At 39.5% G+C, this 19,274-nt stretch overlaps 1 protein-coding gene across 6 annotated transcripts in view; it reads right to left on the reverse strand.

Moving 5' to 3' along the window:
* Positions 1–19,274, reverse strand: part of PTPRM (protein tyrosine phosphatase receptor type M) — a 442,321-nt gene that overhangs the window by 92,019 nt on the left and 331,028 nt on the right. For all 6 annotated transcript variants that reach the window (XM_059467174.1, XM_059467165.1, XM_059467156.1 and 3 more), the window contains one exon: positions 1,651–1,802. In XM_059467174.1, coding sequence (XP_059323157.1) covers positions 1,651–1,802 — 152 coding nt within the window. The remainder of the gene's footprint in view (positions 1–1,650; positions 1,803–19,274) is intronic.

Below are 19,274 nucleotides of genomic sequence, written 5' to 3' on the forward strand. Positions count from 1 at the left end.
TTTTCCAGTTGATCTTCCAGGGCAAACAGTTACTAGCCCATGTTAATAAGGGAATATCTCAAAACTGGTTTAAATAATGTTGATATTTATCCTTTATCATATAAATGATTATATCTGAGACCATGTCCCTTTGATTCCTCCAGAATGAGGAGATTACATTTCCTTGACAGTCAGAACAGTGTGATTCTTCTGGGTATGGATACAGAGATCAGTGGAAGTCAGGGCTGCTGCAGGTAATAATAAAACTTGTTAGGTAGAGAATGCAGGCAGGGTAATGAAGTTTCATAGGAAGTAGGAATGCTCTAAACCTCTTGTGTACAAGGTCTTACACAAAGATTATTCTGAAGACTGTCAGGGCGCACCTTCTGGTGACCATGTTTCTTATGGAAAGTCCAATTAGAGGTTCTAGCCCTCGAGCAGTATAAAAAACTTGTTATGGCAATAATTTGAGGTTTGAGGTGGTTAAACATAAGGAGGATTTAGTCCTAGCAACTCATTGCAGTTTCATTTGTAGTTATGACCATTCAGTACCACCACTGGAAAACTGTACCATGATGATGGAAGATGAAGTAAAACCTCTTGATCTCTTCACAAAAATAAGCAATCTCATTAACAGCAGGGGTATATTCTCACCAGAAAGGCAGGTCTGATTTGAAAGATCTATTTCAAACCAATTTCAAAAGTAACTCAAATGCAAATTATCATTGCAAATTCTGAGCCTAATGCTGCTGAGAAAAGTCTCACTGTATAAACCTCACAGAGTGTTTGTACAATTGAGCTCATCAAAGATAAATTCTTAAGCATATTATTAAAGAGTGGGAGCTGGGTCTTGCATACTGTTAATACTTGAAAAAAAAATTAATCTTTGACAAATTAGGAAGATGCTAAAAAAACCACTGGCATACAAAATCCCTGAGGTTCCTTAAGAACCAAAATAAAAAACCCCAACTTTTTGAACCTAGTAATTCTTTTAAACAATTATTAAAAAGCATTATTTTTTCATGGTTTCTTCTTAGTGCCAACCCTCTGACAGGAGCGAGACCTTGACTAAAATTCTAATACAAGAAATGTTATAACCCAAATCTTATTTATTTTCAGGGTAGATCCAAGAAGGTCCAGGATATTAGAGAATCTCTTCTGAAACTGCAGAACTGATAAATCCACTGATTCTTGCTTTGCACAAGCAACAGAAAGAGCATAATCTAGAATTGCAAATAATAAGACAATCAGATTATCGTTATTAAGTTATTACATTCAAAAATAAATTTGTACTGTCAAAAAAATGTGAACAAGGGAAGCATTTGAAGGACTTGGGACAGCATGAAAGATATAAAATTTTCAACATAATGGAGACTGGAGAAAGGTAAAACTACTGTTTCAGTAATGTCACTGCTCTTCTGCAGAAGAAAAGGATGGACAGAAAAAAGCTCAATTATCCTTATTATTTTTAAAGAAGTCTATACTTGATGTCTGACTGTCTTGCTCATTTGAATAGACACCGTAATGTGCTGCACAGTGGGAAACTCTTGGTCCCATGGATTTTCCATGACTGAGTAATGAGGAATATTTTAAAAACCATTTGCACCTTTCTTTCACCTTCAAAAAAAAAAAAAAAAAGAAAAAGAAAAGGAAAGAAAAGAAAAAACTTACATCTCCCATTTAGATTGTGCGTGTCCATGAAAGAGAAAGCTTCATCACAGTTGGTGCCTTGCTCAGTGTAGCTTTTATCCATTGAATTCACCATCACTGTCATTTCCTGCCGAGTACTACTCAATGTCTCTTTCCGCTTCTTAGCCAATTTTCTTAAGAAATGAATGATGAGAAAAAAAAGGAGAAAAACAACTCTCAGTAAGCAGACATAGTTTTCATGTTGTTCACATCAGTACTGTAGTCTGTGACTATGTTATTAATTAACATTTACATTTGTTTCTGCATTTCTGGAACCTTAAATTTATTTTACTCTTATCTCATTTCAGTCTGACAATCAAGGGATAGTTGCCAGTCCACTGACACATGGTCAACAGCACCTTAATCCTTGGGGACCACCACTGAATTAAAGGGTACTACTTGGATATGAAGGTGATGTGAACCACACCCAGTATCGGAGGCTACATCTGATTAAACACATAAATAAAAATGAAAAGACAGATTTCACTGGAACTGACAAATCAGTACCAATGTTCACGTGCATAGAAGAGTCTGGAGAGGTTTTATTGAGACCCTGTGTAAAACAAAAATCTAGTTTATATAATGCTGTTAAGTCTGTGTTGGAGCTCTGAATACATACTGCACACTCAAGAGACATTTCAAATTGACTTGTATTCCTAAAGATTATTTTCTGTCACTCCTGATTTCAGGAGAATTAGTCATGAGTTAGTTGCTTCTCAGCAGGAGTGGTGTGTCAGAGACAAGATCTTAAATTTGATACTGCAATAGTGATTCATTACACTATAGAATTGCCTTGGATGCCTATACCTCTTTTTTTTTTCAAGATCTGTCTGCTTCAGTCCAAAGCCTCACTGTCTCTCCCTGAGTTATGCTTAGCTATTTCACAAAACAACATGTCCAAAACTCTTGATTTTTCCTTTGGCCTCTGTGAGGCATTTGTGATCCTGATGATAGCAGATCCCATGATTATTTGGCTTGTTTCCCTGGCCCATGACTCTGTCTGAGACCAAGCCTTTCTCCAAGTTCTTGTCTTCACCCTTAATTTAAATTTTCCAGATTCCTTCTGTAGAGTATCTTCAAGGTATGGGTTTAAAAAAACCACAACTGCTCCACAGACTTTACTTGTCCTGTCTGTTAATTTAATGACTTTTCCTCTGTGGAAAACACAATGAGCCAGTTCATATTCATCTGCCAGAACGATGTTTTACATATCTTCAACTAGAAGTTACAGGAGCTTATTATCTCACCTAGGCTCCTTCTACTTCTAGACGTTGAATATATCAAGCACGAGCAACTTATGCTAACTTTCAAAGCCTTTCTGTTTGTTAACTCTTATTTGGTATGAAAAGATGGTTCCCACCACAGACAAAATTTTACACCAGCCTCCCTAGATTCTCAAACATTTGTCTCCTCTCATGCTACACAGGAGGGGCTTTCTGTAACTCTCTTGACTGATAGCTCACTCTTTCACTTCAAATCAGTACTGCCTCAGCCTCCTCATCCTACCCATCTATGCACCTGCTATCCCCTACCTTTCACCTAGATGAGAAGCCATTTGGGCAGGAGCTGGGGATGTGTTCTGTACCAGTGTAGTATCAAGCTCAGCAGTATCTTAATCAATGAATACAGCTCAAAAGGTCTTTGAAATTAAAGGCTTGCTAACAATAAAAGCAGGAATAGTAAGTGCAAGCATAGTATTGAGTCACTGGACAGAAAAGTGTTAAGGGTCGCACTTGGACCTGACTAAGCTGACAGAGTGCCAGCCCATTCCCAAGGGCATGTCCCCATGACTGGAAGGGAATGAAGTACACTGCCTTAAACACCTGCTGCAGCACTTGCAGCCATGAGCAGTGTTACGCCTTTGCCTATCCCACCTCAGGAGACTCTTCTGTTTGCTTCAGTCTTTACTTAGTCTGTAGACTTTATAATAAAACCGGTTCTTTATTACTCCACAGTGCTTAAATGCACAAGGGAGCATGTTCTGAAGTCTTTCATATCAGAGACAGTTAAATTTCATTTGAGTACCATAAGTAAAACAAAACTCTTAGATCTTTGCATCCTTCAATCTCCCCCTTCCTTCATATCTAATTGTAATGAATAAGCAGTATATTATTCAAAGTAGAATCTGAGACTTAATACATGAATAACTTAATGGAAGTCCTTTGTAAGGAGAGGCTTGTCAAAAGGGTAACATGAAATGGATATTCTTTTTCCTCTTTCACCCTCAGAAGGCAGTATATTTAGATGGCAGTCATGCATGACTCCCCTTCCAATCCTTGGGTCCCATGATCAAGCTAAAGCAGATGTATTTTTTAAGACAGTAACAACTGTACAGTACTTCTCAATCTGAATCTAATTCCAGAAATAGGTCTTGTGGGAAAAGTCCATATCTGAAACAACTCTCAGGAAGAGAGCAATACCAGCCAGACTTCTGTATTGTGAACAAAAACACCCACTGGACTCAGTCAAGTAAACTTTAGCTGAATATAACATTTCTAGCATCTGCAGTTTTCAGATTTTGCTGAAAGTGTTGCAGTGCTGCAGTCTATGCATCTCATCCATTCCTTGGATCTCTCAATCCCCAAGAGGGTCTAGCTATACAAGATTTAAGAAACTCGTAAAACCGTGGCACCTCACATCGCCACGACCACTCATACTCCTATATTTGAAGTAAATTTTGGGGGAAAAAAAGGTTTAAATATTTGATCATCCTCACTCATGGAAAAGACACTTCATAGCTACTATCTGATGTTTCATCCTTCTTAAAGGAAAAGATATCTACAATCAAAGGGAAAACATAAAACAGATGGAAGCTCCCAGGATGATTACCTAGGATGAAATTATTTTTGTAGGGAAAGCAAAAAGATCAGCTTATCGCACAAATACTGTTACTATTACTTTATGAGGAAAGAGAATGTACCATATCAGCCCCAGGAAAGAGGAGCTTGATATTCAGAAAAATCTCAAGACTAGCTAAAAACTGTTGGAATTTCAAGGCACAAGAAACAGAAATAAGTGAACTGTTGCAATGGTTAAAATATATTAAAATGCAAAGCAGACAAAATACAGACTTCTCCTGCAAAACTGTGCAGGATTTTGTGTATCATTTACTCTGTTCTGTTACAAATATTAGTAAAGACAGTCCAGGAAAGTAATAAGCTAAACAGCTCATCAAAATCTGTCCCCATTTTATCCACCATGATGAAACTTTCCAATGATGCATCTTCTCCTGTACAGTGCCTCCTTGTTGAAAGGCCACTCTGTAAAACCTGTGCTAGCCTAACTCAGTATCTCTCTCAAAATCCTCCTTTCCAGTGACTCCTCCCTCAAACCCTCCCAGAAACCAACTCCAACAACTGCTAAGTTGCTACTACGTTGTCAGCTTCTGTCATTTTCCTCCTAGCTTTCCTTTTCTCTTCCTGTTTAAAAAGTACGGGGCGCAAAGAATGAGGCACAATGGGACACTGCCATAGTTAGAGGAATGTAACAATGTAAAAAAAAAAAAAAAAAAAAAAAGGTGACTGGGGTTGAAATGAACTCAGGCCCTGCCAAAAACGTGCTTTCCATTTTAACTTAGGAACAATGAGAAAAGCATATTCATTTGAATCTATCAAAAACCTCCTACTTCCCCATTCCACACTGAGTGGTCCTCTCCTTTCTGTATCATCATGCCTCCCTGCTCACCAGGCAAAGAAAGGAGAAACAAGATGCTGGCACTTTCCACAGCTCCAGCAACACACTACCATCACCAAGATATTAACAAACAAAGTGAGATGAAATTTTTAATTGTGCTGCTTAAGTAATTGGGCTGAATTTTTTATTTTAATCAATGCACTGACCTATTGCATTTACTGTAACTCAAGATAAAATAGTTGCTTCTTTGTCATGGTTTGACACTGGCACAATGCCAGTGCCCCCATAAAAATTCCCTCTCCCTGGCATCTGCTGTGAGGTGGTACCCGGAAATAAGCAAAGCAGGCTCCTGCTTAGGGAAAAAGGAAAAAAAAACTTTATTAACTAAACTACAAAAAACTAAACCACAAAGGAAAAGAAAAAAAAAAAACACAATGAAAACTACACAGAACCACTTCCCCCTCCTCCTCCTACCAGATCCCCAGTACATTTACATTTCCCAAAATTATCCACACTCAGTCTGGCACCACCCTTTAGAAAATCAAATCTTCAGCTCATGAAGAGTAGACGGAGTCCTTCCTTGTGCCACGGACTTTGTGTCACAATTAGCACACCGCCCGGAGTCCTGCTATCTCGTGACATCTCCTTTCCATGCCAAGGTGCTCTCACCACCAGGCATGGGATGGGGCAGAGGCCTGCTTTCAGGGTGGACCTTTTTAAGGATGCCTGGTCTCGTTCCAAGCAGAGCACAGTCTCATCTCTGGGACCTTTGTCCCCCCCATTTATTCTATACCCCCTGGGGCCGAGGGGACTCAACATCAAACTCTCCTGGCTCCGAGCCTCCGCTTCCCCCTGCAATGCAGCCTCTGTATCACCAGGAAACAGTCCATGGATATACAACAAAAGAGTCCAGCAAAATTGCCACTCCATCTTCCCCCATTCCTTCAACATCTCTCTTTCTCTTTGCCAGACCCCCTTACTGGCCAATTTCTTCCTTCATCCTCCACTCTTATCCCTTTCCTAGGAAATGTAATGTTCCGTGAAGTTCTCATTATCCACAAGGGTTAAAAGCTCTCCCAGGCCGCTGGGCTGCTCGCTGCCCCCCCCCCCCCCCCCCCCCCCAGCCTTCTCCTCCCAGCCATGCTGCCGGCACATGATATCAAGTTTCAAGGTAACAGGGTAACAGTTCAAGCACAGGCTGCATTCTCTCTCCATCTCCAAAGGGGGCAGGGGGTTAAACAGGTTGCTCGGTGCCCCTCCACCCTTCCACCGGGTCCGGCCTACTGTAGATGGGCCATGTGGCTTTCCCCTACCCCAGCCCAGCCAGCAACTGGGCCGGGGGAGAGACCCAACTCCTTCCCGCCGGAAATCCCAAGAGGGCTCTGAAGGACAAGAGCCCTGCTTTTAACTCCTTGGGTTTGTAGTCTCAAGAGGTGGATCCAATGCCCCACTGGTCAAACCAGGTGCTCATCTTAAAATCCAAACACCCATTGGTGACCACAGCAAAAACAACATATCCCAGATGTCCCATTTCCGGTCAAACCACGACATTCTTACATACTCTTTGTTTTAAATATTACTTCTCTGCTTGTGGACAAATCAAAGAAATGGTTCAGATGAAGAAAGGATTGGGGCTTTCATGTAACCCAATAGTGCAGTGCACTTACAGTTATAAAAAGCCTTTTAACAGTTTGCTCACCAAACCTCTAAAGCAAACAACAGTAAGAACGCTCTTTTAGTAAAATGCTTTAGCAGCTGGTTGGAAAGATGTGATACCAAGGGGTAGGGTTAAGTGGTCATTTTTTCACATTACTAGTGGCTAACCTATATAAGTGCATGATGTTATTTGCACTATTTACTATATACACACTGACCTAGAAAATGCCCAGAATATTTTTCAACAAAACACAATTTTTAAATTGTAGTAATAATTAGAAATAGGGTTAAAAAGCTACAAATTTATCTCATGGGGCAGAGTGATTGGATATTCACTTTAGGTGAAATTCAGTGTTGAAAGATACAAAGGCATGCATATGGGAAAAATAATCCTAATTATACACACAAAATATTGCATCTAAATGACTTCATAAAATACAGAAGAAAGAAATCTGATAGCCACTCATTCTTTGAAGACAAGAAGTTTAGCACTATGTATAGTCAAAAAGGCAAAAAGAAGTCAGAAATGACTATGTAAGGGATAGAGAACAAATTGGAAAATGTGATTAAACAATTGTATAGATCTATGAAGTTTCCACATTTTGAACACTGCATGCAGTTCTGGCACATGCCTAACTAAAACAGATTTTCACAAAGTAGAGAACATACACAGAGAGGTGATAGGAAGATCAAAGGGGCAGATCCTACCAGAAGAGCAGTAATCCTTCTATAGATAAGGAGTCCCTAGTTTAAAAAGGAGGCAGTTGAACTGAGAATATGTTAGAAGTATATAATAAACATGAAGAAAACTAAGAGATTAATAAAGAATTTCTATTTCTCAACAATGAAAGAATCAGAAGCAGAGAGTATATAGATTTTTTAAAATATAAAAGTAAGTATTTTCACAAAACCCAGAAAATGCTCTGCTGTGCCTTGTCTTAAGTCCTGTGTGCATTTTTGGGCACCGTAATCTAAAAAAGACATTAAGCTATTAGAAAATGTCCAAAGGAGGACAACAAAGATGATGAAGGGCCTTGAGGGGAAGCTGTGTGAGAAATGCCTGAGGTCACCTGGTCTGTTCAGCCTGGAGAAGGACAGGACAGACCTCATTGTGTTCTGCAACTTTCTCATGGGGGGAAGGGAAGGGGCAGGCCTTGATCTCTGCTCTGTGCTGACCAGTGACAGCACCCAAGGGAATGGCCTGAATCTGTGCCAGGGGATGTTTGGGTAGGACATCAGGAAAACCTTCTTCCAGTGGGTGCGTGGGCACTGGAAGAGGTTCCCTAGGGAAGTGGTCACAGCACCAGCCTGGCAGAGTTCAGGAAGTGTTTGGACAATGCTCTCAGGTACATGTGTGTCTCAGGGTGTCCCATGCAGGGCCAGGAGTTGGACTCAATGATCCTTGTGGGTCCCTTTCAATTCAGGATATTCTATGAAAATATTGTAACACATCAGCACTAGGACTCATGAGATATTGAAAGTTAGTATCAGTAAAAGAAAATCTGATTAAGGCCTGAGTGGAGACAGTGAATGCATTACCTTTCCTTCACTCTGTTTCTGTATTCAGCTGAAGGTCTGTCACTGGCCACTATCACAGACACAGTGTGGACTTTTTTCCAAAATTGGATTCCACAGTTTTTTTATTAACAATCTCTTCAACAGATAATGCATGAAACAGGATGTGAATATATTATTTGTTTTTCTAATACTCAGAGTTACTCACTTTTTTTGATTTTTTTAGTCTACTTACAATACCAGCTGTGTTAATCAACCTTGTTATTATTATTATTATTATTACTAGTAGTAGTAGTAGTAGTAGTTTTTGTATATAAATTAAATTAATTACTTTGCCCTCTAATTTGGCTGCCTAGGATATGCTAAAAGAAAACTCATAGCTAATTTTGGGAAATCTGCTTCAAGCTGAAATAATTTAATAAGCATAACTGATTCAGCAACATTCAGCATGAAGATGCAATGTGATAAAAGTTCTCCACAGGAAGGGGGTAAAAAAGTGCAAAGATAACAGACTTGTTCCTTGTTTCTTGAGTTTTTTTATACATTTTTCCAACTTATGCTGAAATTATTTTTTCTTGAACAACAAAATAATTCTTCTCAATAACTGTGATTGCTTTCCTGTCTTCAGCAATGGGTTCTCTAAGGCAGAGACAAACCCACACATCACATATCATTGTAAGAATTACATGTGTGTGAGCTGGTACACATTTGGTAACACTGGGTATTATTCTAATCTGCATTAGAAAATTCAAAATATTACTTTGTATTTTTAGAATTTTTTTTCTTTATTTGGGGATACTTAGAATCCCCAATGCCTCATTTGTACTCTTTATGTTGCTTTTTATTGTTAAAAAGTCCTTACAGAAAACAAATTTTCAGAACCTCAATAGCAAATCCAATTCAACCAAAAGGTTAACTTTCCTTAGGTGTTATTAAATAACTGTAACTACAAGTAACTAGTATTTTAGTCTATTTTACACCTGTGGTGGTTTGACCAGGAAGAAGTGGGAATTCTGGGATGCTGTGGTCAAACCAATGGGTGCTGGGATTTTGATATTGGCACCTGGTGTGGCCAGTGGAGTTTGGACACACCTCTGAGAACACACAGGGGTTAAAAGCAGAGCTTCGGCCCTGGGAGGTCCTCTTGGGACTCTGAGGGAAAGAGGTTGGATCGCCCTCCCCCGTCCACTGCTGCTGCTGGGCGTGGGAGGGGAAGCCCTGTGGTAGACCTGGGCCTGGACAGAGATGGGGGGTGAGGAGGCCCTTGAGGATGGAAGGGTGGAGGAGCCCCAGGAGGCATCGGGCAGCTCCCCCCTCCCCCCGCTCCCAGGAGAGAGCCGGCGACGACGGAATGTGATAGCAGCCGGCCAAGGAGAAGGGGGGAGTGCAGCGAGGAGGTGCCGGCCGGAGCTGCAGCGAGTGTGGGAGTGCCGGAGCTCTGGGACAGACAGAGACTGAAATGTTTAACCCCTTTCTTTCATGATTGGGACGTCGCAGAAATGCTGATCCTCCTCGGAGCTGAATAAGAAGAGAGATAAGAGATGAGATAACAAGGACCTGGCCCGAGGGAAGTGGAGAAGACTGGCTGAGTGGGGAGAGAGATGATTGGAGTGGCCTTTTGGCTGGAGTTTTCTTGTTGGCCATAGACTGAACCAGTTTTATTGCTGTGACACAGAGACTGCATTTAGGGGGAGGCAGTGCCTCAGAACCAGGAGGGTTCATTGTGGGGACCCCTCGGCCCCAGGGGTGGGAAAAAATGGGGGGGACAGATGTCCCAGAGCAGAGACTGTGCCTTTTTGGAGTGAGACAAGGCATCCTTGAAAGACAACCCTAAAAGCAGCTCTGGTCCATACACAGTCATGAGAGCACTGGGCATGGAAGGAAGATGTCACAAATGGCAAAAGGACTTTCCGGGCGGTGCTGAGTGACATGGAAGCACACGAGGTTTCAGCGTGTTTCCAGGGGAAGCCTATGGTGCGAGAAGGACTCCTCTCCTCTTCATGGACTGAAGTTTGAGTATTCTAAAGGGTGGTGCCAGACTGGGCAGTTGGTGATTTGGGGGAATGTATCCGATTGGGAAATTTTGGTGGTGGGGATGAGGAAGGTTTGTAAGGTTTTCAATTTCTTCTCTTATAGTTTTTTTCTTTCTTTTCTTGTAGTTTAGGTAATAAAGTTTTCTTTATTTCTAAGCTGGAGCCTGCTTTGCTTATTCCTGGTCACATCTCACAGCAGACACCAGGGAGAGGGTATTCTCATGGGGGCACTGGCTCTGTGCCAGGCCCAAACCATGACAACACCTCTTATCAATACAGCAACACTGCACAGAACCCTTTCTAGTTCCCCCAAATGGACTGAGCCACAAATATGAAGCAATTGAAATGAAATAAGGAAATGAAATAGAAACAGTATGGCATTAGTGATAGTAAAGTCACCTGAGCTTCTGTTAATCAATTTAACATTTATATGTCTTATATTGAAATGCAATATGCTCAAGACTGCAATTTCACAGTGACATTAAACTGTGTTCTGTCAATATTCTATCAGACAAGAAATAAGGTTTGGACAAATATTTTTAAAAGCACTACACTTTGCAGCAAGAACGAGGGAACACTTAATGAAATACTTTACAACCTGTCCCCACTTCAAGGACTAGCATTTCCAGAGAAGAACCTCAGGAAAAATAATTATTAGGAAAATTATAAAAAAGCAAAAGGTGGGAGGATAACACTGAATTGTGTAGTTCCTTGCTTATGATCTCTTACTATGCAATTCTGTATTAGATGATAAATTATTCTTTGTCCTAAGAAGTTCAACATCTATTTTGCATTGACATAGGAAGATGGATTTTGAGATTACACGAATATTTTAATATAGCCAAGGGTGCATAAGCCTTTTTACCTCACATACAAAGAGGTGGTTTATTTTAATTTCTTTTAGGTGCCTTCTCTTTGTTCTAATTATCAGCTTCTTGCTTCAAAGCAAATGCTAACATTATTCAATTCATTTTCATCATGCTCTTGCATTCGCTGCTAAAGAAAACAGAACAGACATTAAGAAAATGCTGTGATGATGCTCAGATTCTGGAAACAATGTTCTTGATACCACAGAATTTAATTGTCATCCCTTTCATTCACTGTGGCTTTAATTTTTTGGCCACAGAGACACTGGAAGAACTTTCAGACCAAGAAGACATTCCAATACTACCAAGACTGACTGAAGAGAGAAGGAGAAAAGAATACAAGTAAAGAGGTGGGGAGAAGGATTCCTTTGACTTACAGAGCTAAGGGAACTGGGTGCAGAAAGAGTGCAAATATTTTACAGTAAGGTGGAGGTTAACAAAAACGGTTTTGATTTTTATTAGAATCAACAAAATCAAGTTTTGATTTCTGTGGTTCTTTCTTAACTTGGCTTTTTACTCACTGCATGTAAGAACTTCGGTGGTCTTTTTGCACTTTTTTGTTACCAGCAGATTGGTTCATTGGCCCCATAAGAGATCAGAGCCAAAAAGAAGAGTTATTTGTAAAGATCCCAGTATCACTTGTAGCTCACAGGGAAAGTATGGCATAACTTGAGAAACATTGTCTGAGAATATGGAAAGAATGGCAAATGAGAAGGAAAAGATGATGGGAAAGTAAGGTACAGCTACAGTCAGAAACACACACCTCATCTACTTTTGCTCCTAAGTGTTCTTTCTTGAATTCAAGTATCCAGCATATGTTTTGAGATTTGCTTACAGTGACATCATAAAAAACTCTGCTTATTTCTTTCTCAGTTTCTGCTTTGTATGAACTCCACCATCAGATTATCTGAGTTTCTGCAAGTGAGGGTTATAGCATCAAACCCAGGAACACCTCAGGTCAAAGGAGGCACAGCACTGACAATTTGTTGATGCAGAGGAGGAACACTGGAGACTGACTGACTGCAAAAAATGGAGCTATGCCTTGGTGCACCAGATTAATGTAACAACATTTATTTAAAATGGGCTGACTCTTGTCTTAGCTCTCAGAGAAAGTTAAATTTGTGGTTACAGTTTAGTTCTTGCATGTCCACCCAAGAGGACCTCAAAGCATTCTAGTGTGATTGATAGGTTCTTCAGGGAAGGCTCTAGGCTATGGCAGTAAAAGGCAATTGGAGAAGCTCTGGCTGAACTCTTTGTCTGCAAAGCTGCTGGCTGCACTATTTTTGGCTCAAGTTAGTCACTCGCTTTGGTCTTCAAAAAATACACCCACACAATTAAAAAGAAAATCCAACAACCTTCTGCCTCCCCAAGAGAATAAAACAGTAATGAGATGTAAACAGCAATATTTCCCATAATTTATTATTATCTAATCTTGACCACAATCTTGAAAACTGTAAGTAATGAACTGGGCAATAAATTGTCCCTTTCTTCTCAGCTAAACAAAGGAAAGAAAAATGAAAAGTCACAAATTCTCTCAATTTGTTACAAGATTTATCAATTTTGCAATATGAATTTTTATTTGTGGTTTGATTCTTATGATCCTCAAATTAAAAAAGAAAATAGCGAACACAATGTTTAACTGACCTATAGGTCCTCCTGAATTATAGGAGTGTATAGGAAAAACACACAGAATATTAAAACTTGGTTTTTTTCCACAAATTAATTACAAGGCAAATGCTTATGAATCTGTTCATTTCACGAAAGACTTATTGACTTAAGTGTTTAGAGCAGCCATGTAGAATTATTTGCAGGTTGAGGATCAGGGTGCCACTTAGGATGGAGGAGTTCAAAGTATGGCAAATCCTTTATGAGCAGGGGGAAGAACCCAGCAGCGCAGCTGCAACACTTGAAGGCCTTTTTGACAGAAAAGGAAATGGACTTTTAAATGTAACGTGACTGAGCAAGGAATTCAGCCTGGATTTCTCTCAGTGGACAAATCCTGGACAAGGAGAGACTGAGAGAGCTGTGCTAGCTCAGCCTGGAGAATAAAAAGCTCACAGAGGATTTTAGTGTTATTTTAACAACCTAATGGGAGCATATGGAGGGGACAGAACTAGACTCCAGGAACAAGGTAAAAGGACAAGACACACTGGACATAAGTTGCAATTTAGGAAATTCCTGTTAGAGCTTAATAAAGTTTTTGTCATCATTGCAATAGTGAAACAGTGGAGCAGGTGCTCAGAAAGATGGGATCTCAATCTTTGGAAATACTCACACCCTGCTGGACAATGTCCTGAGCAACTTGATTTGTTCTAAGCCTGCTTTGAACGGGATGTTAGAAAAGATGACCTCCATAGTTCCCTTTGGATCCAAATTTTTCCAGAATTCCCATTAAGTGTTCTAGTAATAGGGCTTTTTCATAAAAAGGAAGACATGGGGATTTAAAGCATTACAGATTTGAACACAATCCTCAATTGAGCCTTTTCTTTGAATAGTCCTTACATGTAAGATGCAGTCAGAACCAATACAGAATAATACTAGCTAAATTACAAAGTCAAATAATTAATTATGATGATAGATATAAATTCCTTTTAGTTAATTATTTCATTCTTTCAGCATCATTTTCTGCTGCTTACACTTATCCACCTTTCTAACATAAGGACTGAAGCTTGTGCAAATATTTTTACCAATAAGGCTTTTTCATTAGAGAGCTAGTTATATTCACATTGAACTGCATAATGAGAATGTAAAAATTTTCCATGAAAAAAGACAAATTATGTTTTACCATTCTCTAAAATGGCATTAAGAATGTGTTCTTATTTAAATGAAAATGAAATTTTCAATTTTCTATTATGTTTTATTTGTATTAATTTCTGCTACATTAATTGTACATAAATGTAAAACGGCATTACACTACAGGCTTCTATGACAGTATTTCAAGCTTACTGAAATTACGTATTTGAAGTTTTTGAAGAAATCCTTTACTGAAATGTATGGTCACAGGAAAATTACACACCTGACCTTTCCTTTTTCCTGAGAATACTTTCTCCTAAAAAGAAACTTCATTCTCTCAGTTAATCCTGTTTGAAGAACACGAAATGAAAATTTACACAGAACTCACACTTTCTCTTTTTTTCCCATATATGCCATTTTACTTAGACTCACAGGATCATTAAGGTCAGAAAAGACCTCCAAGACCATTAAGTCCAAGCTTTGACTGACCACCACCCTGTCAATTAAAACACAGCACTAAGCGCCACATCCTGTTGTTTCTTCAACACTTCCAGAGATGGTGACTCCACCCCTTTCCTGAGCGGCCATTTCAATGCTCCACCACCCCTTCAGTGAAGAAATTCTTCCTGATGAACGTGAACCTCCCCTGGCACAGCTTGAGGCTGTGTCCTCTTGTGCTGCTGCCTGGGAGAAGAGGCTGAACCCCACCTCCCCCCACTGCAGGGAGTTGTAGAGAATGACAAGGTCTCCCCTGAGCCTCCTTTTCTCCAGGCTAAACCACCCCAGAGCTACATTTAAACAGGACTACCTGGGTTCTTTTGTATGCAAATTAATATACATACCTGCTCTTGTTTCAAAATCTAAAATGTTAAAGGAACCTGTGTAGATGAATGAAAGATGTTTATATCATATTGGGCTCAGACTTTTCTCCACAGTAGTGTAGATGCATATTAAAGATACTGCACAAGGTGGAAGAATACCCTATTTATAACATTTCGTAAAACATATATTTTGCATTTGACATTGCAATTCCCCTTTGTCTCAACAGCTTTTCTTTTTCCTTTTTGTCCCCATCATATTATCCTATGATCTGAATTAAAAAACGAAACAGATGACACTGGGACCTACTCAGGAGGAGGTAGTTGTGTGATGTGTAGTGCCAGACAACATGAACATGAAAGCTTTTCACAGGAACACATCCATGACAGATTTTGAAATTCTCTTCCTGAAACTAATTACCATTTTAGAAAAGGCTGGCTAATGATGAAAGAAAACACCTTCTTATCCCATAGCTGTCAGGTTTAAGTAGAGCCTCAAACTCCCAGGCATAGTATGCACTGTGGGTGCCCAGAATCCCTCACTTTTACAAGCCAAAACAAGAGGCAGTGTTAAACTAATACAAATTTATTTTGGAATAGTTTTGCCCACACCAAATTTTTACCATATTTTCTGAGGTGTTGTAAGCATAAGGAATATGAGGAATTACAGAGATGTATGGCAGATGTGTCTCAAGATACATTAGCTCTGTCCATGAGGTTTGCTATGATATTCTCAAAGTCCTTAAGCATGGCCAGACAAATGTCTTTCTTTAGAAGTCTATCTGCCACATAAACATTTCCTCACACAAAGAGAAAATCCCCAGCCCCTCAGTGCATCTCTACCTGAGGCTGGTCTGGGTATGAACAGGTGTCTGCTGTGTGAAATATCTTGTTACTTGCACTATGGGCTTAGAAAATTTGTCTAGCAAGTCCCAGAGGAAGCATATCCCTGGATCTCTACACCATCTAACAAGTTAGTTCTATGGTTACATAGGCTCAAGTTAATAGAAAGCAATAGCATATGTGACAGTTTTAAATACAGAGGATGTTTTTCCTTTAAGGTAGTTAGGCCTTTATGCAGATCCCTCTCTCACTGGCCAGAAACTCAGGTATATGAGGGCAAATTGTCTGCTGGATATCCATCAAAAGAAGGAAGCTTGTGAAAGGCATGGTCCTATGAGGCCAGGCTGGATTGGGCTTTGAGCAACCTGATCTAGTGGAAGGTATCCCTGACCATGGCATGGCGTTTTGACCTATAGATTTTTAACATCCCTTCCAACTCAAACCATTCTATCATTTGGCTTTACCAGTATAAGGACATAAAATGTCATCAAAATAAATAATTTAAAGTTCTCTGAAAATCCCTTAAAAGCGATTTTTAGCATATTTTAAAGGGATGTTTAGTGTATTTTCTATTTAGGTATACGTAAATGTATTGTATATATTATATGTATTATAAAAATGCATGTTGATATGTAAACGTATAATTAAATATATGTAGTGGTGTACTGCAGAATCAAAAGGAAAGGTTTTCACAAGCTTAACCTAATACAATTCATTCACTGCTTTGCTGATCCCCAGTAGTGGGATACAAAAGAACAAAAGGCTTTCTGCTGATGACAAATTCTGTTGTGTTAGTCCAGCTGTTGTGGTAAACAGATGAGCATCCTGACCTAGCTCCTGTGTGAGTCCTGCAGTGGCAGGTACTTCTTCAGTTCCTGAATATAATGCCCTCTGTGAAAGACAGAGTTCCTTGCTGACTTTTGATCCACAGCCTTCACTTGAATAGATAATTTTTTCCTCTTTGTATCCTATTACAAGCAGCAGCCTGTAGAATATATTTGCTAGTGCTGGAACTGAGCATTCACAAACTTGCACATAACTTTTTTTGCACTACCTACACTCTATCATGTGCCTTTCACTTTTTCAAGAAATTCCCTCCTTCGAGACTTCTGTAATATTCACTATACCTCAGCAGTTCAAAACATGCAATGCACAGTTTTAATCAGTCTTTTAGGAGTCTTATCTTCCTTTGCTTCCACAAGAAGTAATCTGTCTGAACAAAAGTCGCTGACTAAAAGCTCAGAATAGGCAATATTCAGTCATGTAAGAAAGAAAGTAATTTCTCCTAAGGGGCTGCTGAAATTGGGCCATCCTCTTAGGGCAGGTAGAATAACTACTGGTATGCATGAGGATACACCTGGAGCATTTCTGGAAGTGCTCCAATGCACCAGTGCTCCGTGCTCAGTGTGGGAAGGAAGGCACTAAAGAGAGGATCTTTAGCAGCAAGGAGCTTGTAAACCATTCAATGCTCTCCCAAGCCATGGGAATATCATTTAATTGGCAGTGGGAGCGTGGTGGCAGATGGAGTGCTGCTAATCCAAAGGCACAACCAGAGGAGGACGCATTCCAGCTGAGACCTTGTGTGACTGATACTGTTTGGTCAGCCCAAGATGCAGCTGCACGCTCAATCCAATTTTATCCCACGCTGCAGAATGTGACTTCTGGGAGAAACTGTCATCTGTCCCCTGTATAAAATGCTAATGAAGTTGTCCAGCTCCTACTTCCCTTTTAGCAGGTATGTGTGCTGGGGCCTTTTGTGCAATATTCAATGGCTCATAAGGAAGATTTTAACGTGAGGCCTGTATGGCAAGGAAGGCCGATTAATCCACTTTAGGGGCTCTTTACAGCATGCTGGAAAGGGCAGCTGATACAGCTGCATACCACAGTGGTTTTAGGTAAGAACATTTCAAATATTTAGATACCTTCATTTTTAATTCTGGCAAACTTGAACCTATTAACACCAAAGGCTTTCTTAATTAAAAGATGTAAGAAAGGTGTCCAGGAAAGCTTCTTTAAATCTTTCTAATACAATTTCATCTGAAAAATACTATCGGTTTTCCAGCCACAATAACTTTAACATTTGAAAAGAATTTTAATTAATGATTGCATATAATACAGGATTTTCTCTCAGAGCTTTGCCACCCACAAGCAGAATGATAATCCCCAAAGACTGAAGCATCAAATTTTGCATGGAACGGCACTACCTTTAACTCTATACCTCTGTCAAAGAAACACAAAAGAAAAATGAATGCCTTGTACTCAAATCTAATTCTTAATTCTATGAAAATACACTTTCAAAGAGAGAACGACATCTTTTATCCTTGGAAAAACCTGAAACTTCTAAACAGAGCTTGCATGGTAAAGCTCCTTTGAGCAGAGTCAAAGCAGCAAATAGTCATAGCCCTTCCCCTGATGAAATCATCCATCACAAAAAGTAATATGTGTAAAAAAAGAGAGCTGCTAGGTACTGTGCTGTTCTTCAAAAGGCATCAACCTCAAACAACTAAAAAACCTACTATATCATTAAAAATATCAGTCAGTTAGAATTTGCAATTTTAAGAGTAATGATAGCTGCTGTTTTACAATACACCGTCCAGTATTCCAAATATACTGAAGTATTGCAGTTTATAGTAGTGATGTAATACAGTAAGTACACTGAGATTTATAGATACAGAGAACTGGCTGAAGGGAGGTGGCCCTGAGGCCAGAAACAGAACTAACAGGCTTTTGTGTTGAAAATAACAAACTATTCCTTTACAATAACAGACAGTCGTGACGTTTCCAAGCTATAATGTGTCAGTGCTAAAATTAACTCTCCAACTCATCATTTACAGAGAAAGGATACAAACTGTGACAGTTGCAAAGCAAACTGCTTGTTCTTTATTAAAAAAAAAAAACCAACAAAAAAAACTCATCATAATTTGTTAACAAACAAAGCATACCTCCTTAGCAAAACCTCAATCAAAATGATTCTGCACCACTGAAGAATGTAATGGTTAATAATATCCTTTCTGGGATTTTACTGAATAATATAGAAAAGAATTCTCTGTTACAAAGCTCTTCATGGTTTGGGAGAGGGTACTTGAGAGGGAGTAGCTTAGTGCCTGCAATAAACTGCAGGTTAGGTCAAGAGACAGGTCTGGGTAGGAGCCCCATTAGCAGAAACTAGAGGGAGAGAGAGGTTAGCAGGAGATTAAACTGCAAGGCAATACTACCAGCCAATAACATTTGGGAATATGTGGATATTTTATCCTCCTGGAGCACTAGCCAAATCTTTCTTTGGACTAAAAACAAAAAGCAGTGAGCAGGAATGCTTCTAAAATAGTATAGCATTTACTGTGGAACAGGTTCTTTCCATGTTTTGGCACAAGTGCTGGTATATTTTCTAACAAAGCAGGGTAAGTAAGCTATAATAGAATATATGGCTATGTAATAATACAAAAGTACCTGAAAATATCTGTAGTGTTGTGACTATTTTCCAGATCTAAAGAAATATAAATACACAATGG

The sequence above is a fragment of the Ammospiza nelsoni genome, chromosome 1, assembly GCF_027579445.1.
Source record: "Ammospiza nelsoni isolate bAmmNel1 chromosome 1, bAmmNel1.pri, whole genome shotgun sequence".
NCBI classification, from domain to species: Eukaryota; Metazoa; Chordata; class Aves; order Passeriformes; family Passerellidae; genus Ammospiza; species Ammospiza nelsoni.